We start from the raw sequence: 23,273 nt of genomic DNA, 5'->3' as shown, positions 1-23,273 counted from the left end.
ACGAGGCCCTTTCGCAACCAAAGTGGAAGTTGGCCATGTAGAAAAAACTTGATTCCATCAAGAAGAACAACACTTGGCAGTTGGTTCCACGGCCTACAAAGCGAAAGGTGATTGGCATCAAAAGGAACTTCAACACCAAGTACAAATCTCATGGTTCTTTGGACAAACACAAGGCACAACTTGTTGCCAAGGGATTCTCAAAGACAGGGTGTGGACTATGATGATACATTTTCACCGACTGCAAGGATGGCAACCATTCAGATAGTTTTTTCACTTGCTACCTTTTTCAGGTGGCCCAGGTGGATGTAGTATCTCAACAAAGACTTATAAAAGGAGGTGTATGTGGAGCAACCTCCAAGGTTCAAGGATCCAGTTTTCAAAGCATGGTTTGTAGGTTGCTAAAGGCTCTATATGGCCTGAATCAAGTCAAGTGTCGGACCAAAAGATAGACTCTTTCTTCGTAGAACACTCCTTTTGACTTTCTTTTGCAAACCTAGATTTATACATCTATAGTGAGGGAGGATTGGTGACTCTTGTTCTCCTCTATGTGCACGATCTTGTGATCATAGATAGCCATGTTGAGCACATCCACAGTACTATGGAGACCTTGGTTAAGGAGCTTGAGATGGCAGATCTGGGCTTGTTTCACTACTTTCTTTGATTGGAGATATGATAGATAGAGGGGTGCATCTTTCCCTCTCCTGAGCAATTTATCTAGGAGTTTTTGGAAGCATTTGGTATGACTATGTAAACCTTGGAAGCATTTGATATGACTGTGTAAACCTATATCAACCCCTATGGATCCCAATCAAAAGTTACAATAGTATGACCCCTCAAATGTAGTAGATGCTACAAAGTATCGGAAACTGGTTCTCTTATTTGGGTTCTCAACACCTGGTTTGAGGTCAATTTCCCAGTGGGACTTCTTAGTTATTTCATGTACATACCCGCCAAGTCACATTTAGAGAAAGTTCTTCGAACTCGTATTTAAAGGCGACCCAGTCATTAGGCATTTACTATGCAATTGGAGGTACAAACTCCAAGAGTATTCTACAAGCATGAGTGGTTCAGATCGGGGTGACGATCAAGATGGACTATGGTCAATTACAAGTTACACCTTTTCTTTTGGTTCAGAGCAATTTCATGGAGCCGCAAGTAATAGCCAACAATTGCCTTATCTTCCACAGAGGCGGAGTACAAAGCTGTTTTCAATGCTACATGCGAGTCAGTGTGGTTACGGAGGCTAATTTCAAAGATGGGATTTCCCCAATAGATGACCATGATGTACTCTAACAACCAGAGTTTTATAGCCAACAATTGCCTTATCTTCCACAGAGGCGGAGTACAAAGCTGTTTTCAATGCTACATGCGAGTCAGTGTGGTTACGGAGGCTAATTTCAAAGATGGGATTTCCCCAATAGATGACCATGATGTACTCTAACAACCAGAGTTTTATAGCAATTGCAAGGACTCTGTTGTTCCATGCTCGGACCAAGCATATACAGATACAATACTATTTTGTTTGTGAGAAGATCGAGGATGGCTCTATTTGACTAGAGTACATTCCAACGTAAGATAACCATGTAAATTCTTCACCAAACCTCTTCCACAGGTGACATAATCCTCTCATGCTAGCTCCCTTGGACTTGTTTCATGTCCAAGAGCTGAGAGGGGGTGTTAGAGTTCAATTTCATGTTCGGCGTTGGCTCGAGTATCTCCCAGGAATAGATTAGGGAGTGAGGGCTATTGTGTGGCTATGCATGATCATATCTAAGGTAGACGTACCTTTCCTCGGTGATGCACTCCATGGTGTTGCCCACTCGATAGGTCAGCATGATGCGAGACCCCCATTCCTAGGGTTTCCTGGGGTTAGAGTCTCGATTCTTTTGCAGTTATGCTACTAAATATGTGTCTCGCGTCACTTTCAATGAGTACATATTTATTAGCATTTTAGGAGATCATGGGGTTTCTAAGTAGGTAGGGCAATTATGGGAATCGCCTATATATGCAAACCCCCTTGTACTCTTTAGCATGTTGTTCAATGCAAAGTCTAGTGTTTTGGGCACACTCTCTCTCTCTCTAGCATTTTGCACTTGCTAGCATTTTTGTGTGTGCGGCCTCTCTCTCTAGCATTTTTCATCACCATTGATCACTCTCTCTTTAGTGTTTTTTCTTAGGGATCCGTCTCCTTCTTGCTATCGCTCCCTCTCCCTACCGTCTAGACACCCTACACTTCAAGTCATTGCCTGTTGGTGGTTCCCATGCCTGTACGATGGGTGATTTGCACTAGGAGCTTGAGTACAAGGAGATCTATCGCGATAGATTTGAAATCCATTGGCTACCCGATCTCGATAAGAGGTTTGGTCGTGGTTGTAGACAAGATCATCACCTGATTTGCCCTTTTTCATTGCACCTTGGACAGTGATGTGTGTGAACAGCTTAAGACCTTCACGGCGCTTTTTTCCCTCTTTAGCAAAATTTTTCCCCCTGGTTTGTATAAACACCCGTCACTTTCTAGAGGGCAAGTCTTATCTTTATGTTGACAAAATTACTCATACAATTTCATGTGTTGTGTGCTCTTGAGCTTCTCTTTCATCTTCTCCATCTTTGCTATGTCCACTACTGGCAGGGTTTTTAATAGTGCAATTTTGCAAAACAGGCACTTTGTAGTCTATTGTGGTTTGTGTTATATACTACAGGTTGGTTTTGTGCAGTTTTTCTTCAATAAAGGCAGTTCTTGCCTCAAGCACAATGACCGGCCATGGCTGATAATAATGATGTTTTTCACATGTTATTTGCTTTGAGGAAAAACCCAATGGGGACAACTACCCGCTTTGGGCATACATGATGCAACATGTCCTTGTTGCAAAGGGAATTTGGAACATTGTATATGACCAAGTGCTGGGGGTGATTGTGTAGGTTCTAGAACTTCTGATGCTAGAGTTGTCTGGCCTACTGCTGGGTAGGCATGTTGGGATGTTAAGGATGCGTAGCCTAATGCATTGATTGTGCTTTCCATCTATCATTTCATTAATCCACATGTTTGCTTATCAAAAACATCAAAATAGGCATGAGATTAGCTAGCTTCTTTGTATGCGGGTATGAATTCAGCAAAAGGTGCTTACTTGCGTAAGGAGCTAGAGTCAAGGTTAGGCATGAGGAGGATGACATGAATGTATTTCTTATGGGGATCAAAGATCTCAATGATCAGTTAATTTACATCAGTGAGGTTAATCCTGAGGAATCCATATTCTTATCAAACTTTTGTAACCACGGTTAGGCATGAGACAAAGGGTAAAGTTGATGTAAAGTTTAATGGTATTGTCTCTATATGACTACAAGAGGCCCGATATAGAAAAAAGGGGGGCTAAGCAGTGCACTTTTGAACATGCGGCTACATAGCAAAAGAAGAATGCCGTTGTTGCCACTTTTAATGCTTCTATAGGTAGTAGCCCTCACCCTACAAATAGCGATCAGTTTGAGAAGTCTGGTGGTAGAGGGAAAAGAAACTGAAATGTTATCACTGTAAGGAAAATGATCATCTCATCAAGCAATGCCCTAAGTTTAATGCTAAAGAAGAAAGAGGCAAATGCAACCATTGTAGATGCTTCTTCCAATGCAGATTTGACTGATGTGCCGGATACAAAATGGGTTTTTAGAGTGCAATGTCATTATTATGACCCATCTATTCAGAAGCACATATTTCAAAACCTCTAAATCATGTGTGGTACTTTCATAGTAGTAAAACTAAGAACATTATGTCTAAATGTGATTTGTTCACTTCTCTTGAGACTATCCCTAATAGGAATACTATCATGTGTGCGAACAATGCCGTTCATGGAATTGAAAGATCGTGCTTACTATTGCAAGTGGTAGCTCTTTTACACTTTTACACGCTTTGTATGTACCTCCGATCAAGAAGAATATTTTGTATGTGTTTGCACTTGCAAACACAGTTGTGATGCAATTTAAAAAGGTTGGGTGTTTGTGTATGTTGCCACTATGAGAGTGGTATGTAATTGGTTTGAATTTATTTAATATTGGCATCAAAATGGTATGTAAGTATGATATCATTACTCACAAAGATACTAATGAGGCCACCAAAGCTAACAAATGAAAGCACTATAAGACAATTAAGAACAATTAGCTTTGAATATTACATCCAAGATGAACACTCCATGGGTGATAAGGTATGATAGAGAGTAAAATCACCTAATAGAGGCTAATCCCCAAACCAGAAAACAAGGCTAATGAGATCTACAACATTAGCTATACAATGGTTTAGTGTGAGTGTGTATCCAAGTTTCAACACCACTCAATACAAGTGCAAAGACTATCGTTGTTTGATCCCTTGCCAACAATGTGCATCCACTACGTGTCCATTGTCGAGCCATTGTCTCTTCAAACCTTTATTGCAAATCATTTCTATGGATATATCTCACAACACTAAGGAAGTTGAGTAACTAGAAGTGGTGTGTACTTGTATACTTTAGTAGAACCAAGCCTTGACAACATCCACCATGGTTGTGGTAAATGTGTGCTTCATCTGCAACTCCTCGGCATCTTACATGGTATCAAAGTGAGGGGTGCACCTAGTTAAAGTGGCATTAAAGTGAGGGGTGTCTCTAGTTAAGATTGTGTAATAATACTTAATATTGCCTACAAATTTTCCTTTGTTGTTAAGCAATGGCATTCTCTTCAAATGTGGCTATTATGGGTGCAACATCATTGTCCTAAAGGATTTACTTAGACTTATGGGGGATGTCACATGCATGCAATCATATAGGAAAAAACCCCTATTTATAGACCCTATAGCACTAACCCAACCTCTATCTACAAATGCTAAATCAATCATATACCCCCCTTTCTAGGGAGTTTATATAGTTGACATACCTCCTCGGTAACTTTTTACAAACACAACAAAACATCTCTTGAATGCTTCAAAGAAAAATGGTTTCTACATCATCTAAGTCACATGGACTTTTGTCAAATCTGATAGGTATTTAAGAGGGTTACCCCTATTATATACACTTATGCAACCCCTATTCAAAACCCCCCCTTCATTACACTCACGTGATATCGTACGGACCTACATAGTGAATCCCCCAGGACTATTGTGCATTCATCCATGGCACTACTAACACACCTTACAAAAATTCAAAATCTCCAATTGTTGACTACTACGAATTGATGGATACAATTTTGGGATCAAATGGCATAGGCCCTAGCCCATTGCAACAATGGCCCAATAAATTTAACTCAAAGACCTCTTGCATGCAAGGAAGAGAATAAATGTGGATTCTTATGTGTCATTCTCATGTTTGTAAGTGATTCTATCCTCACTTTGATCCATCGCATCACCAAAGCACTTGAAGCTTAAGCATTTGGCTAGCTAGTATAAGGTATTCTACAAAAATGTAGATAAGATCAAAACAGGTATTCTGCAAAAATGTAGATAAGATCAAAACAAGTATCTCCTATGGGAATCGAGCCGAAACCTGACTTTTAAATAGAGATATTTTTGTTGCAAGAAAAAAAATTGTAAGCCAAAAAACCTACAAGCAGCTTACGCACAAGATCTCAAAATCGATGACAATTTTGACAAAACTTTCTTCAACAAAGTTGTAGACCACGTCCACAAGGATGCAAATTGAGGTGTAGGATTCAAAATCATTTTCTGTTAAGAGAAAACCTTCTACAAACCTGACATGTAATTTCCCACACCTAAATGCCTACATCTCCAAATTGCTCCAAATTCCCCAAGCCAATCCAATCAGTGACACTAGTTGAAGTCCACAACCTGCATGTGTGTGGAAAGGAAAGCAAGGCACAATGTGAGTGGAGCTACCATAGCCAATCTACTGTGTGTGTGTGTGTGTGTGTGTGTGTGTGTGTGTGTGTGTGTGTGTGTGTGTGTGAGAGAGAGAGAGAGAGAGAGAGACAGAGACAGAGAGACAGAGAGATCTCCTTATTATCTATTGCGATGAGATAATAATATGGTCAAGTTAGTGGGTGAGTGAGGTCAACGTGAGTGGCCAGACATGACTAGACTGAGCACATGGGCCTTCACCCCCACATGAAGGCCACCCATGCAGTTGTTTGTTTGTGTGGCCGAGACACGCTTCTCTCTATATACTAAACGTCGAACATTGATCCATCTTTTGGCTAGGAGCTCACCGTCTGGAACGTCTCTCTCTCTCTCTCTCTCTCTCTCTCTCTCTCTCTCTCTCTCTCGTCCGAATAACGGATCACGCACTCGTAAACATAATGCACTTTGTGCTATCAAGCGTAAGGTCTCCACCATTACTTTCTATGGTTTTGCCAAATGCACATTGTGCTATCACGCTAAAGGTCTCCACCATTTCAAATGGAACGTCTCAAACGCTTGCTGATGCAAAAGTCTCAACAAAAATCGACAATGATGGAACGATGTGCCGAAGGTAAGAACCTCTGCACTTGCACGCACATTCGATTCGTTTTCACTAGAAGCACCACCAGTTTCGTGTCCACAGAGCAGCGCCAAGAAAGCAGCAGTATCCGCTGCACAAGCAAACATGGAGAGGAAGAGAATGAGTATTTCTTTTGTAAACTCGCTCAAAGACTGTGCTAAGAAGAAGGATTTGTACCAAGGCAGTAGGATACATGCTGATATTCGCTATAGTGGGTTACTTGAAAAGAACACATACTTAGGCAACACATTACTCAGTATGTATGTCAAGTGCGGTGAACTTGTCAGAGCACAACAAGTCCTTGACGAGCTTCCTGTCCGGAATGTCGTCTCCTGGAGTGCATTGATTGCAGGATATGCCCAACAGGGGCAGGGCCAGGAAGCGCTGGCCTGTTTTCGGCAGATGCAAAGAGAGGGCATCTATCCAAATGCAATCACCTACACTTGCATCTTGAAGGCGTGTGGCATTACACAAGACGCTGAAACAGGCAAGAGGATCCACGATGAAATTGTTAGTCAAGGGCTGTTGAAAGAAAATGTCGTGCTTGGCACTGCCTTGGTCGACATGTATGCCAAATGTGGTGTACTTCAGAAATCACACAAAATGCTTCATGAGCTTCCCGCTCGAAACGTCGTCACTTGGAATGCACTGATTGGGGGATATGCCCAACAGGGGCACGGCCAGGAAGCACTGGACTGTTTTCAGAAGATGCAAAGAGAGGGCATCTCTCCAAATGCAGTCACCTACATTTGCACATTGAAGGCATGTGGCATAACACGGGACGCTGATATGGGCAAAAGAATTCACGATGAAATTTCTAGTCAGGGGCTGTTGAAAAAAAATGTAGAGCTTGGCAATGCCTTGGTCGACATGTATGTTAAATGTGGTGTACTTCAGAAAGCACAAAAACTGCTTGAGGAGCTACCTGTCCGGAATGTCATCTCTTGGAGTGCATTGATTGCGGGATATGCACAACAGGGGCAGGGTGAGGAAGCTCTGGGCTGTTTTCAGCAGATGCAAAGCGAGGGCATCTCTCCAGATGCAATCACCTACACTTGCATCTTGAAGGCATGTGGCACTGCACAAGACGCTGATATGGGCGAAAGAATCCACAATGATATTGTTAGTCAGGGGCTGTTGAAAAAAACCGTCCAGCTTGGCACTGCCTTGGTCGACATGTATGCCAAATGTGGTGTGCTTCAGAAAGCACAAAAAGTGCTTGAGGAGATGGCTATCCGGAATGTTGTCTCTTGGAGTGCACTGATCGCGGGATATGCCCAACAGGGGCAGGGCCAGGAAGCACTGGACTGTTTTCAACGGATGCGGAGTGAGGGCATCTCTCCAGATGCAATCACCTACACTTGCATCTTGAAGGCATGTGGCACTACGCAAGGTGCTGATATGGGGAAAAGAATTCACGTTGATATTGTTGGTCAAGGGCTATTGAGAAAAGACGTCGTGCTTGGCAATGCCTTGGTCGACATGTATGCCAAATGTGGTGTACTTCAGAAAGCACAAAAAGTGCTTGAGGGGCTTCCTGTCCGGGACGTTGTCTCTTGGAATGCACTGATTGCAGGGTATGCCCAACAGGGGCAGGGGCAGGAAGCACTGGGCTGTTTTCAGCGGATGCAAAGGGAGGGCATCTCTCCAGATACAATCACCTACGCTTGCATCTTGAAGGCATGTGGCACTACACAAGACGCTGATATGGGCAGAAGAATTCACGATAATATAGTTAGTCAGGGGATGCTGAAAAAAGACGTCGCGCTTGGCAATGCCTTGGTTGACATGTATGCCAAATGTGGTTTACTTCAGAAAGCACAGAAAGTGCTTGAGGAGCTTCCTGTCTGGGACGCTGTCTCTTGGAATGCACTGATTGCGGGATATGCTCAACAGGGGCAGGGCCAAGAAGCGCTGGGCTGTTTTCAGCAGATGCGAAGCAAGGGTGTCTTTCCAAATGCAATCACATATGCTTGCATCTTGAAAGCATGTGGCACTTCTCAAGATGCTGATACGGGCAAAAGATTTCATGATGATATTGTTAGTCAGGGGCTGTTGAAAAAAGATGTCGTGCTTGGCATTGCCTTGGTCGACATGTATGCCAAATGTGGTGTGCTTCAGAAAGCACAAAAAGTGCTTGAGGAACTTCCCATTCGGATTGTTGTCTCTTGGAATGCACTGATTGCAGGATATGCCGAACAGGGGCAGGGCCACAAAGCTCTGCGCTGTTTTCATCAAATGCAAAGTGAGGGCGTCTCTCCAGATGAAATTACCTATGCTTTGCTCTTGAAGGCTATGCTTACATCGTGAAGGGATATGGCATTATGCAAGACGTTGACATGGGCAAAGAGATGAAGCCTTGCCTATGCTTTGGTCTCGAAAGCTTGTTTACATTTCGAAAGATGTGGCATTACACAAGACGCTGATATGGGCCAAAAAATTCACAATGAGATTCTTTGTCAGGAGTTCCTGAAAGTTATTGGGAATGCAAAAAACAGAATTTTGGAATGTTTTGAGATGTGGAGCGTAGATTGTGGAGAAAAAAGAAATGGAGAGAGAAGTAGTTTGCACAGCATCTATGCCCTATTTTTATCTAGACTCTCTCTCTCTCTCTCTCTCTCTCTCTCTCTCTTGCACTCATATGCATAGATAGAACAGTGTATCCCTGTTGCAGCAGTCACATGTCCCCTGTGTAAAGGTGGCAGTTTCCCTCTATACGAGTTTTTTTGAGTCTGTTTCATTTGAGTCGATGAGTGTTGTAAGAATACTAAGGATTGAGGTCCCTCCCGGGCCTAATCAGTGTCTAAGATGCCATGCTATGGGTCATCAAGTCAAAGATAACGCCAAGGCATTGAGGAGACGGGCTGGGCGGCAGAAAGCTAGACCTTCTCAGTCACTACGCAGACAGACAGCAGGCAATATGGGATAGGAGTCAGTGAAGGCCATAAGAAGAAGGAGAGAGGAGAAGTTTTTAATGTTGTAGCAACAATTCCAAGAGAGGCCTTTTTCAACCCCGCGAGAGAGAGCAGATAACTCATATTCCTTCTCTCTCCATGACCTTAACCACCATGGATACATGCTTGCTTCATTTTGAGTACCTACAAGCAAAGGAGTACCCATGCATGCATGTGTCATAACGCAAACATAGTAGCACATGTAAATCCAGGGAACAACCTAGTCTTGTAGAGAGGTCTTGGTTATTGGCAACTTCTTCATCAAAGCTATCTCTTTCTCCTTGCCTGGTTTGTGAGCATGCAATTCTGTCACTGCCTCCCAGTGCAGACAACTCAGGGAGCCCAACATAAACCTGGTAGGGATCCGCATGTCAACCTGAGTATTTTTCTCTAAGCATAGAGATGGCTTGATATGAAGGGGGTGGATAAAACAAGATAGCTACATGCTTGCTCCATTGGTTGCTGTTCATTTCTGCTTGTCCTCTTTTGAACCCCCAAATCTCCACCCAGGGCCTTTGGGCTCCTTTTCTTTTCTATTAGCGCTCTCCTTTTGTGTCAGTAGCACTTCATGCACCTCCTAAATCGGTACGTCCTGATTTGATAATGGCACCTGCAAGCACAAACTAGCTTGTCAACCATGTAGTCTCAAACCACAATACCATATCCCTTGATGTAAACCCACGCTGCTTTACTTGGTTGGCTTAAGGCCTTTTCAGCATTCAGGCCTCCGGACATGGCTGCTTGGCATGATCTAGGCCATTGCCCTTGAGCCAAATTGCATGGCCAAGAGTCTAAGGCTTGCCATCTTGCACCTTTCAACAGTCTCTGCTCACACATGCTTTTTGGCATGCAAAATGGTGACAATGGTTTGAAAGATTTAATAGAGTACTTGTCCCTCCTTTTGAAGGTCTGCACAGAGCTGGAAGCCAACATCGGTGGTTCTAGCAAAGTGTTAGCAGAATTCATTATTGACATCACCCAGAAGAGTCAGAAGCAGGAAACATCTGCTGAAAGCCCCAAAGAGAATGGCGCTGAGCTGTTTGAGTACTTCGTCATGACAGAGGGAGAATCAAAGATCTGCAAAAGGAGCTTGAGCACGAGGCTAAGTTGTAAGAGGAGGAACAACACAGAAGGCGTGGTGGTGGTAGACATGATAATAGAAGTGCACCCAATTATGATGCTGATGGATCTGCTTGTGTTTTCTTGTCCTAGAGTATATTGGCTTGGCCTCTCTATTTTGCTTCGTGTCAACCTCAAGTTAACTAGGTTATATTTTTTCTCTAACCACCCTCCAATAGCTTAGACCAGGTAGCTTTTCTTAGCATCAGGCATTTGTAAAGCGTCCTATGAGGTGTTTTGTTGAGGGTTTTTGTTTCACTTGCCAAGGAGAAAGAAAACAAAGGGCGAAAAGAGGATAGGGGCTATAAGGGGTCACTCAAAGAGAGGATTCAATGGAGGAGGGATTTGATGAGCCTTAGGTTTGTTAAGGGTGGAGAAGGGGAAACATCAATAGAAGCAAGGTCAAACATTTGTGCAAGCTAAGCTTGGGACATTGATACAAGGTTGTTAACGACCTATGCTCTATTGCTTCTCCAAGCACTTGTCCAAGGTAGGGTGGTGCAATTTGAGTCAATTTAGATTAGCCCATTTAGCTTCTAATTTTCTTTAATTTAATTTTTTCCTCTTGGATTCAAACTACCTTGCCTACTGAATTCAAAGTTTTCTTGCTTGAATTTGAACAATTCAGATGATGCAACTAAATGGAGCTAAATTGTATGTTGTAGAGCATGGTATGAGTTTCATGGAATACAAAAGACGTCATTTTATTATTATGAGGAAAAGTTTGAGAATGGTTTGCATCAAGACACATTTACATTACGAAGAGGGCTTCAACATACTAGTCTGACAAGAGCCCTACTCCATGAATTTGTGGATAAAACTCCATGAAAATCCCACATAGAAGTAGAACAATGCTAGATGCATCCCTCAAGGAAAACTCAATTTGTAATTCCATCAATACAAAATCAAATAGATATTTTAAGTGAAATCAACATAGCATTGAACCAAAGGGATTATGAAAAGCAACAGTCTCCTTTTGGTAGCATTTGGAATAAAGAGGACCCACATGTCTCTTGAGCAAGACAAGTGAGTTCTCCAAGTGCAATCTTTGCAATTCAATCAAAGCCAAGCTAGAAGCCAAACTTAGAAGAAAGACACATTACATTTTATATAAGTCATCTTGTGACAATGCTACTAACCTTGTTGATAAGGCTTCAATGTCCTCACCACCCTCCATAGTTAGTTTGTATAGTTGTTTCTTTACGCTCACTTTGCTTTGTTTAGTTTTGGCTCCAAAATTTTCTCCAACACATCCCAAGATTCATGTGCACTAGAACACTCATCAGCAAAGAGTTCGTCTATGACAAATATCAGTAAAGTTTTCTCATCCTTCGTAGCCAAAGGAGATGCAATTGATGGTGAAAATACCCTACTTTTGGGTAGGATCGAACTCAGGCTACTATTAGCCAAGGTTGGGAGAGTTCTTCGTGTTAAGAGTCCTTGCCTAGACAAGAGCCTAATGAGAAGAGATATATATTGTGCATGGGGCGCTCAAGGAAGTTGGCAAGCATAACGAGAAGCTTTGCTCTCACCCAAGGTGGTCACACATGGCGAATGACTTCTTTGTAGTGTGAGATGAAAACCATCAAGTAAAGGCTTGAATATATTTGTTGAACAATGCCTACAAGAAAGAAGAAGAGGGTCTACAAATTTATTGTGTAATCAAACTCAAACCTTCAAAAATGGTAGGCTTATGGGTGATCTTACAAGCAACCAACAAATGGGGTGATCTTACAAGCAACCAACAAATACGTTGTCTTTACTGCCTGTACAGCTTGTACTTCACAATGATTTAATCATATAATGATACTTTTGTCCCTATGCATTTATGGTTGATAAAGAGACCAAAGTAAGTATTCCTCTTACACCGGCGAGCGACATTTTTGTTACACATTTGGCTAGGATTACCAAACCCACCTCTATTGTCATAGGATTAGAATCCAGGCTACAAGAATGGGCACAAAAACATATGAAGAGCAAGAGCTAGGGAAAGATTATTGCAATGGTGTGCATCCCTTCACACTTTTTGCCAACTGATATGGAAGGTATATTGCACTTCCCTACTTTCACAATGATGAAGCCAAAAAAATCTTTTTTTTATTTCCTTTGAACTTTCCAAATTACACGATAGCTTTACCATAGCAAGAGAGAAAATCACATATGAAGAGAGCATAGAAAATGCAAAGTTGCAAGATGTCTACAATGGAAAAAAGGAGAAGACTCTTTCTAAGGTAGAGAAAATATTTACACAAAACTTACGTGACTATGTGTCATAGTCAATCAAGAAAATGGGGTGTGGTTGAATTTATGTGTATGACACATCAAATGACACGATAAGGCCAGTAGGTTCACTATCAACAAGACCTCGAAGCTTACCAAATCCCAAAAGAGAGAATTTTCCTTTCCCAATTAGACAATGCATACACTTGAATGAACAGTGGTACAAAAAACCAAAAATTTCTGACTTTGCAATAAAGACATGAGACTACATTGAAAAAGGCCACAATTCCTCAAATGGACAGGATGTTAAGAGGGTAGATGCTTCATTGCACAAGGGGTGTGGTTGATTATGCATCTTCTGAGAGCAATCCCACTTGGACCAAAGCTCTTACAAAGATAAACAAGGGTAAAGCGTGCGAGCGGAAGGAATACCTTTCATGAGCTCGCAATGAGCACTTCAAATCATGGAAATGGTTATCCCCAACATATCTACTAATTATAGGGCAACGGATTCGTATGCTAATTATCTGCCATTAATAGTGCACATATCTAAAACCTAGCAAAATTCTTCTACACATGACAGCTTTGTGATAGTGTTTGCATGTCCAATACATTGATGATTATGAAAAACATGATGCTAGATTTTGTTGATTTGAAATTACTAATGTGTTTAATACATTGCGAAGCTCATTTCCACAATTCTTGAACATAGGTCATGTTTGACCTTCAAGGGCGATAATGAAATCTACCTATCAATCAAAGGTCAAATTCGCAAATAAACCGCATGGTTACCTTCTTGAAGGAGAATTCAGCGTCCAAACAAACAAAACACAAATTTTTGCGAAGTGGCTGCACTCCAAATGTATTAACTACTACCAACACAATCTTCTTGGCAATCCCTTTCATGTCAAAACCTTGTGTTGGGCTTTCTTACTCTCACCACGTATGCATGGCCACATTGCCTTGACAATCTGCGAGCCCAAGACAAACCAGGTTGTGCTTCGGGTTCTGCCCACGCAGATGGTCCCCACTTTAATTGAAATTTTTTGAAAACCCTTCCTTGCTAAGCCTATATGGGCTGTCTTAGCCTGGTTTATTTAGTTCATTTGCCACTGCTCGGTATACACTTCGACCATTAAAGAGAAACTCGGACTCACATTAACACCACATCACTTCAAGCCATCAAGCTGGTCAACGTAACTGCAATGCCATTACATGGTTCAAAATGGGACAAATAAAAATTGATCTGCAGACGAATTATTCTACTCACCCCATTAGGTCCTACCCATTCCCTTCAAAACATCCAAAACTAAAAGAAAAATGATAGTCGGTGGTGAGGAAAACTAAAAGTCTTATGAAATTGGAAGGTCAAAAAGTTTTGCACTTTCTATAAAAAGGATGTGCAGTCATTCCCATAGTCTTTTCTCCTCATTTAGAGTTTCCTTAGTGTTTTGTCCTTAAAAAATTTCCTTAGCGTTTTGTCCTGCTTCACGTTCAGTTCCTACACATGTAAGCCATTAGAAGATATATAGTACCATGAATTGAAAACGAAAAGACATTATGTCAACCAGAGCTTCATGAAAAAAAAAAAATGTTAAACAAATGTTGTAACAAATCAATCAAGGCTTTCTACAAACTAATCTCTCTTCTAAATCAAAACATAATAATCTGTCGGTCACAACAAGGATTTTGATGTCTTGAGATGCAGCCAATTCTTTGCCGAAAGGGACTAATGCGGCATTCGCTTTTACAATTTCCTATATCTGGAATGCTTCAAGGAATATATTAGCAGAGGAAGTAATAGACACCTTATATATAAAATACCTAGATGAATCGAGGATGAGCCCAGATTCACATAAGCTGGCACCAGCTGCCACCCAGCTCTGCCGTGTGGGATGCTCACCAACGGAGCAACGATTGTTAAAAAGCATATCAATATGTTTAATGTATGTTCTTGCGCTACTAGACAGAATCCAAAAGTTTGTTTAGGTCTCTTCATCTTAACAAACAGCTCTAACAGCAGCTTGGGGGAAGGCGACCTTCAAGAAGACATTGCCAGCAATGCTATGCACGAACCAAAGGCAGGTGTTTATTGTTAGTGGGCACAGCAACCACATTAGAGAGAGAGAGAGAGAGAGAGAGAGAGAGAGAGAGAGAGAGAGAGAGAGAGATGCTTTATCTCATCCAATGTGAGCTCACAAGGCATGCCCATCTAACCACTCCATCTGCTGGTCCCCAACACTATGTCGATCTTCTCCTTTCTATGTCTCTGTCAAGTTCTATTTAAAGCAGGACGATTCTCAGAAGGAACGGGAAGAACCATGACGAGCCAAGGGAGAATCGTTGAAGAAGAGCTTCAGCAAGTACAAGCTCAACTTGCAAAATTGCAGCAGCTCCTTATGCTGCCAGATGTCCAGAAGGTTTTGGAGGGAGTCAAGAAACCGCAAGGTATTAATAGGCGCCGATGAGCGTTAAGAAAACACTACTAGTGGTAACAACCCACACGAGAAAAACGCAGAAAGAGGTGCTGGGGCAAAGGCCAAGAAAAAGAACTCACTCTGTTCAATGACACAGAAGATGTCTATATCTCTTCCCCATCATACTCTCTTGACTACAGTACCTCTACAGTATCTAAACCCTCTTCTAAGAGGAAAGCTCCTACTATTACTTTACATAACACTAAAGGGAAGCCCAAATTTGTCATCATAGGATGCGAGTTTTCAAATCTGGCGACAAGGACCCCAAGTTTGACAGTTAACCTGGACAGAGAGATCTCCAAGGCACTGTCCTTTATCAAACAGTTTGGAGTTGCTTTTGCAAATAGAAACTTTAGCGAAAAATTCAAGTTGCATCATGTTGGGATGTATCTCACGGAGACGGCAAGCAATTGGTGGTTGACAAAGATTCTGGAAGGTACTCAAGCCAAAACATGGACTCGGTTCAAGGCTGAATTTTATGAACAATTCCTTCCGCCCAGCTTCGAGAAGGATATCTGGAAGAAATGGGAGTGGCTCGACCTGAACGAACATCAAAAATTCACGGCCTATGTAGACAAATATTGGTCGGTTCTTCTAAAAGTCACCCCTTTCATTAAAATTTCCGACGAGGAAAAGATGTGAAAGTTTGAACCACGCCTACAACCACAACTTCATAAGAGCATGAAGGTGTATCTTCATGATACCCTTCAATGGATCATGGAGTCACCAATCATTGTGTAAGACCTACACTCTACTAAAACTACCGTGCAAGAAAAAGAGTGGTATATGACGATCATGGCAACCAAGGTTGATCAGTCTAAGAAGCCAGAGGGCACCAATAAGTGGCTTAAATATCTTTTGCCCGACCACATACAAGCATTCAAGGAAGAAGGAAGATGTTTCTACAAGGGAGAGAAAGGACATATGAAGCTTGACTGCCTGTTCAGCAACAACAAAAGGAACAAGAATCTTCGAAGAACGAACAAACGAAGAATGAACCCAGTCCACCGAGCTGAAACTTTATTCCTGATGTACAAGGGAATACGAAAATGGAGAAAGGGAAGCGTCAGCTCCCAAAAAGCTGGGGATCTCTTAACAACACACGAGTATTGTTACTCTATGATCCGAGATCTACAGACAACTTCATCTATCACAAACTGGTGACGTGGCTGCCCAGTACACACACACACACACACACACACCCTACTGCTGAAAACAGCCCGCTGAATTGCACTGTACGAACTCCCGTTGAAAATGTTGTAGCAGACTTGGACACTCAAAGTCGAGAATCTACCGCGACAGCACAAATAATCACTTCAGAACAGTTCACAATTGATTCGACATTGGCCCGGTGGAGTTTCGAGCCTAGAGATATTGGCCGCAAAGACTGGCGCCCCTTTCGGTATTTCTTTTTGTATTAATCTATGTTCAAAGTACAAGAGTCTAGGCAGGCGCTCACTCTCACACTCTGCGTCGAGATGCTCTCAGTTGTGAGGCCCTGCCCACATATTTAAAGATTACAAGCGATGCTAAAAGCAAAGCCAAAAAGCTGAAAATCAAAAGCTTTTGAAATAAAGTAGAAGAGCTCTCTCTCTCTCTCTCTCTCTCTCTCTCTCTCTCTCTCTCTCTCTCTCTCTCGCCAAAAATAAAGCAAGAGCTTCTCTCTCTGGGTCCGTAACAAAATAAAGCAAGAACTAAACAAAAGCTGCGCCGTAACAGTGCCACGTCAGCATGTACGGAATTCCGTAAAATGCGCCGCAATTTCCGGCCTGTCCGTACGGAATCTACCACGTCAGCAATTCGGGTCTCCGAGGGCTGTCTATGCGGGAGCAATGTGTGTACTGGACAGCCTCGTCACCAAATTGTGACATACCCCCCTCTTGAAAGCATTGTAATCGCCATCCATTACGTCTGCAAAACACACAGAGGCCATAAACTGGCTTAGCAGACACTGACTGTTAGTATTGACACACTAGGAACACACATCTAGCACATGTGTCAATCGACAGTCACATCACACGACATCACAGGACATCACATGACAAATTACATTTAACATTGATTCGGATCTTGGACCATGATTTATCAACAATGCAGTTAGCAATCGCATCTAGATCCACTCAGGACCTCATAGATGCCCAATTGACTAACCCCTATTGCAACCATGTCTATTCGAGATCATTCAGACCAAAATGTTGCAAGTCATTTCGTCTATCAGTTCCTACACTCAAAACAAGTCAAGAACAAATCAATTTCATATTCGGGAATTCCATTTCATAAAGTCATACAGCAGAATACTGTCAGCTCTTAGTATCCTTGAAGCTCAAAGAGACATCAGTGACTCTAGTATTCAAAAATCAAGGCATCTATTGACAAAGGAGTGGAGTAACTCCCCTCTTGTGCAACCCACTGCATCGGATCTCTGGCCAAGCTGAATTCGAGGTTCATTTGGAGTAGACTATGCTAAACCAAAAGCTTCAAGGTAAAGTTTCACAATTTTAGGAGTATCTGCTAGGTCCTCCGCCTCCATCCACTCCCATCCAATGCAGGATAGTTCTTGAATTTAACCAAGAACCGCCTTCTCACTTTATCCTTATTCTTTCTGTCCTTATGTGTCAAAATTTGTTCAGGAACAAGGATCTCCTCGTTTTCTTCCACTTCGGGTTGCTCATCAGGCTCCCCATCTTCGAGCACATCCCCTTTAAAAGGTTTCAAGGGACTCACATGAAATGCATTGTAAATCCTCCAAGTGTCCGGCAGTTTCAGTCGGAAGGAGACATTATTTATCTTTTCAGAGATCTGGAAAAGTCCGTAGTACCGCATACTAAGCTTTGGAAAAAGCATCTCCTTTCCCTTTTCCTTTCTGAGGCATGCCTTCTCAAAACGTAAGAGCACCCAATCATTCTTCTTCAATTTCAAATCGCAACGATGGCGATGTGCTGCCTTTTTCTGTCTTTCCTGAGATTTCTGCAAAGCAGCACGGACCTTGGCGAAAGCCGTGTCTAAGTCGCGCGTATATTCATCAGCTTCAAAAATCTTATCTTTCGTGCTTAGGAAGGGTGGAACCTTCACAGCACCTTCAATAATCTCAAATGGCGCCTTCCCAATCGAAGAGTGTATCATGTTGTTGTAGGCAAATTCCACCAAAGGTAGATACTTTTCCCATTGAATCTTTTGATTCGAGATATAAGACTTCAATAAATCTAAAACCACTTAATTGGCAATCTCAGATTGCCCGTCAGTCTGCGGGTGGAAAGATGAGGAGAACTGCAACCGCGTGTCAATGTTCTCCCAGATCGCCTTCCAAAACAAACTCGTGAATCTCCGGTCCTTGCCGGAGACAATCGTCTCGGGCATGCCATGTAATCTAAAAATATGGGCCATAAACAGTCTTGCTAAATGATCCGGCTTTATTGTTTTCTTCACAAGAATGAAATGAGCTTGCTTGCTAAAATCTGTCAATAACAGTCCAAATACCATCGTGACCACTATGTGTTCTCAAGAGATCAAAAATAAAATCCATTGCAATACTTTCCCATGGGCGGGTGGGTATGGGTAAAGGTTGTAACAATCCCTGTGCTTTATGCCTGTCAAACTTGACCTTCTGGCATACCAAGCAACTGCGCACAAACTCGTCCACATCCAACCTGAAGCAAATGTTCTCACAATGATGTCGTCAAAGAAAGTGCCAACAAATAGTCTATACTTCCGAAAAATCCTGTCCATCATCCGCTTAAATGTCACAGGAGCATTGGTTAAGCCAAAAGGCATCACCAAAACTCAAATAGCCCAAAAGTCGTCCGAAAGGCCGTCTTGTAGATGTCTCCCTGCGCGATTCGGATCTAATGATATCCACTTTTCAAGTCGATCCTGCTAAAGCACGATGATCCCTAAAGTCAGTCAAGTATATCATCGATTCTAGGAATCGGAAATCTGTTCTTGATGGTGATTTTGTTGAGAGCTCTATAATCGATGCACGTTCTCCAAGATTCGTCTTTCTTCAAGACCAGCAACACTGGAGAGTAATACGGAGCAACACTGGAGAGTAGTACGGTGAAGTACTAGGCTGGAGAAGACCCTTTTCCAAGAGGTCTTTCACTTGTTCATAATCTCTTCGTTCTGGGCTCAGTTCACACGGTAAGGTGGCCGGTTCCATGGTGTGCTTCCAGGTATCAGATCAATGGTATGATCTTCAGGACAAGCCGGTGATAACTCGCCTGGCAAGCCCTCTGAGAAGCAATCGGCATGAGTATGGAGAAAATCTTGGCGTTCTTTATCAAGTTCAGACATATTTGCCCTATCCTCATCACTCAACTCTTTCAAAAAGATCGAGTAAACAAACAGACTGGATTTCGTTAATTTAGAAATGGCCGAAGCTGATACAATAGGGGAAGACTCGCCCTTAAGTTTCGCATCAAGTACAATGGTTCTGCCTTCTCTGTGGTCAAAGTCACTTTCCTCGCTCAATAGTCGACCACGGCGTTGTTCTTGTGGTACCAGGGAAGTCCCAAGAGAACATCACAACCTTCCAGAGGCATTATGTAAAAGTCCTCATGCCCCAAATACCCCTGACAATGCAACCGAAGTTTGCCAATGACAGGTGTAATGGCTACGTCCCTGCCGGGTGCCGCTAAAACTGCCTCTGCAAGTGGTCCCATCCGATCGGGAGTGATCTCATGCTGCGCCGCCAATTCTGGTGAAATGACGTTGGCATTGGCTCCTCCATCAAAGAAGATCAGGGCTTCTTGGTCTTTCACTTTGCCCCAAGCTCAACAAAGTTTTGTACTCTCGTCCATCGTGCTCGGATCAGTATCCACGCAATCTAGAACCAGTCCTGGTTTCATCTTGCCTTTTCTTCCACGATCCTCAGCTGCTCCCGAACTCTCAGGCCTTTCGTCGTCCTTGTCGTTCTATTCTTTCTGTGCCTTTTTAGGGCACTTCGCGGAGATATGCCCAGTTTCCCCGCATCCAAAGCACTTCCCCTCCTTGATGTAGCGAGCCCTCTCTTGAGGAGTGAGTTTGGTTCGTGCATCCTTCTCTTTCTTTTCTGGGTTGATCTTCCTCTTTCTACTTTCATTTGTCGAAGTTTGTTCGGCTCTTTGCGTCATGCTCTCATCTGTGGGGTAGGTCAAACTACCTAAGTGGATGGCAAAACCCCGTTTCGCACAACTCATCACTCCTGAATGGAAGCTGACTTTTGTTCTAAGCACAGATCTCGGATCTCTATAGGAAGACCCAAGGTAAACCGCTCAATCTGTTCCTTGAACGAGATCTTCTTAAATGAAGAAGCGGGTAGAAAAGAACTCCAAAATCTCTCGCAATAAGCGCCCACTGTATCCATCTTGGTCATCCGAAGATGGTTCCAAGCAGTTCGTATGTCGCATTCATACTCTCGAGTCAGCCATGAAGAAATAAAAAGCCTCTTGAATTTCAGCCATTTAATTGGCACTGTATTGTTTAAGAGAAGCGAGACCACCAAGTTCGAGCATTCCCCTTAAAATAAGAGGCAGCTCTCCGAATCTTAGAGTGCTCTGAGTAACGCCCTCCTAAGAAAGCTATGTCAAACTCCTGTATAAAAGACAAAGCCTTCGAAGCATCTCTATAACAAGAAAATGTGTCAAATTTAATTGATTGTCCACCTTCCTTAAACTCTCGGACTTTCTTCCTTTTGTCTTCCAGAAAGTCATACTGGTTGGCTTTATAAAAATTCTTCTTCTTTGCATACAAGCTGCTGTCGTCACAGTCTGAACTATCTCAAGACGAGTCCTCTGTAGAACTGTCAACCATGGGGCAAGATTTAGACTTCTTTGCCTTTTTCTTGCCCTTTCCGAAGCTTTGAATTTTGCTTCGCTTTTTGCCTTTTCGGTCTTCTTTGCTCGAGTCATATGAGCTAGAAGAACTGTCAAAAGAAGAAGAAGAAGAAGAAAAAGAATTGGGTACTCCTTCAAATCGAACACGCTTCTTTTGCTTTCTTGCCTTTTCAAATGTAGACTAACGACCCGAATAACCCGGGAAGTCAGCGCCTTTCTTCTGTTTTTTGTCGTGCTTTTTAGCTTTGTTCTGCGCGTCAAAAAGCTAAGCAATTTGTGCATCAACCACCTCTTCTAATTCTTGCTCTGTGTACATCCTCAGAGTAGGAGGTTCCTTCATGGCCGGTTTGAGGGGTGGCACTGTGGTCTTTCGCCACTGCGCATGCACCTCATCGAAAGAGGTCTCACTCATATATTTTGCAAATTTTGGGTCCTTCGCAAAAATAAGCATCATCTTTGTCGCATCGCCGATCAATCATCGACACTCCATCTCTTCGAGCTTCGCCTGAGTAGGCCGAGGCGGGCCGTACTCCTCGCGTGAATCTTCGTTGTGATCTCTTCCCGCACCTCCAGATGCAGAGGAAGTGGACTGATCTTTGCCTGAAGCCATAAGTGCCGCGTAAAAGGGATTCGGATTTCGCGTAGAAGAGAAATCGGTCGTGCTCTGATACCACTGTAACAGACTTGGACACTCCAAGTCGAGAATCTAGTGCGACAGCACAAATAATCACTTCAAAACAGATTACAGTTCACAATTGAGTCGACACTGACCCGGCGGAGTTCCGTGCCTAGAGATATTGGCCCCAAAGATTGGCGCCCCTTTCGGTATTTCTTTTTGTATTAATCTGTGTTCAAAGTACAAGAGTGTATGCAGGCGCTCACTCTCAGACTCTGCGTCTAGATGCTCTCAGTTGTGAGGCCCTGCCAACATATTTAAAGATTACAAGGGATGCTAAAAGCAGAGCCCAAAAGCTGAAAATCAAAAGCTTTTAAAATAAAGCAAAAGAGCTCTCTCTCTCTCTCTCTCTCTCTCTCTCTCTCTCTCTCTCTCTCTCTCTCTCTCTCTCTCTCTCTCTCTCTCTCTCTCTCTCTCTCTCTCTCTCTCTCTCTCTCTCGCGCTCGCCAAAAATAAAGCAAGAGCTTCTGTCTCTATTTCGGTAGCAAAATAAAGCAAAAACTGCCCAAAAGCTGCGCCGTAAACAGTGCCACGTCAGCATGTACGGAATTCCGTGAAATGCACCGCAATTTCCGGCTTGTCTGTACGGAACCTACCACGTCAACAATTCGGGTCTCCAGGGGCTGTCCATGCGGGAGGTTGCGGGAGGTGTGTGTGCACCGGGCAGCCATGTCATCAGATTGTGACAAATGCTGACGGGACAGGCAACGTACGGACTTGCCCAGAATATGCGGCGCGTTTTGCGGAATGCTGATGTGGCAGCAGAGTACGGAAAATTCCTACTTTTTCTCTACGCAAGGGCTGAAAACTTTCTACGTTGGAGCTTTCTGGGACTTGCTTTATTTTCACTAAGCAAGTGAGAGAAGATGCTTTATTTTGATAATGCTTTTGGGACAGCTTTTGGGGCTCTGCTTTTGGCATCCCTTGTAATCAATCTCTTTATGAGTGTTGTTGGGCTCTCACTTCTGAGAGCATCTGGACGCAGAGTCTAAGAGTGAGTCCCAACCACTCCCCTGTACTTTGAGTTGCAGATTAATACAAAAAGAAATACCGAAAGGAACGCCAGTCTTTGGAGCCAATATCTCTAGGCACAGAACTCCGTCGGGCCAGTGTCGAATCAATTGTGAACTGTGAACTGTCTTGAAGTGAATTCTTGTCGTGTCGTGGTAGAATCTTGACTTGGAGTATCCAAGTCTGTTACAGTAATATCAAAGCGCAGCCGATTTCTCTTCTACCGGGAAATCCAATCCTTTTTACGCGGCACTTATGGATTCAAACAGAGATCAGTCGACTTCCTCTCCATCCGGAGATGTGAGAAGAGATCACGAAGAAGATTCACGCGAGAAGTACGGCCCACCTCGGCCTACTCAGGCGGAGCTTCAAGAGATGGAGCGTCGACAATTGATCGACGATGCAACAAAGATGATGCTAAATTTTGCGAAGGACCCGAAATTTGCAAAATTTATGAGCTAGACCTCCTTCGACGAGGTGCACTCATAGTGGCGGCAAACCACAGAGCCACCCCTCAAACCGGCACTCTAAGAAACCTCCTACTCCTAGAATGTATA

The 23,273-nt window shown here is 42.9% G+C and overlaps 2 protein-coding genes across 4 annotated transcripts in view; one reads left to right on the top strand and one right to left on the bottom strand.

The window, feature by feature from the left end:
- The first annotated feature begins 6,340 nt into the window (after nt 1-6,340).
- Nucleotides 6,341-10,586, top strand: LOC147458876 (pentatricopeptide repeat-containing protein At4g18520, chloroplastic-like). The gene has a single exon (XM_086510292.1). It carries the CDS (start codon nt 6,555-6,557, stop codon nt 8,757-8,759), a length of 2,205 nt encoding a protein of 734 aa, XP_086366418.1. The 5' UTR covers nt 6,341-6,554; the 3' UTR covers nt 8,760-10,586.
- A 3,490-nt stretch (nt 10,587-14,076) lies between these two features.
- The window catches only part of LOC147458875 (uncharacterized), a 48,532-nt gene continuing 39,335 nt past the window's right edge, over nt 14,077-23,273 (bottom strand). For all 3 annotated transcript variants that reach the window (XM_086510290.1, XM_086510289.1, XM_086510291.1), the window contains one exon: nt 14,077-14,243. The gene's annotated coding sequence lies outside the window, so the exon portion shown is untranslated. The remainder of the gene's footprint in view (nt 14,244-23,273) is intronic.

This window comes from Adiantum capillus-veneris, chromosome 4 (genome assembly GCF_014529385.1).
Source record: "Adiantum capillus-veneris isolate H3 chromosome 4, ASM1452938v2, whole genome shotgun sequence".
NCBI classification, from domain to species: domain Eukaryota; kingdom Viridiplantae; phylum Streptophyta; class Polypodiopsida; order Polypodiales; family Pteridaceae; genus Adiantum; species Adiantum capillus-veneris.
Note: the sequence above shows the minus strand (reverse complement) of the source record. Positions and strands in the feature narration are given on the sequence as shown.

What these genes read in the sequence shown, in the direction of transcription:
- LOC147458876 (XM_086510292.1), top strand. Translation starts at nt 6,555, where the DNA reads ATGGAGAGGAAGAGAATGAGTATTTCTTTTGTAAACTCGCTCAAAGAC.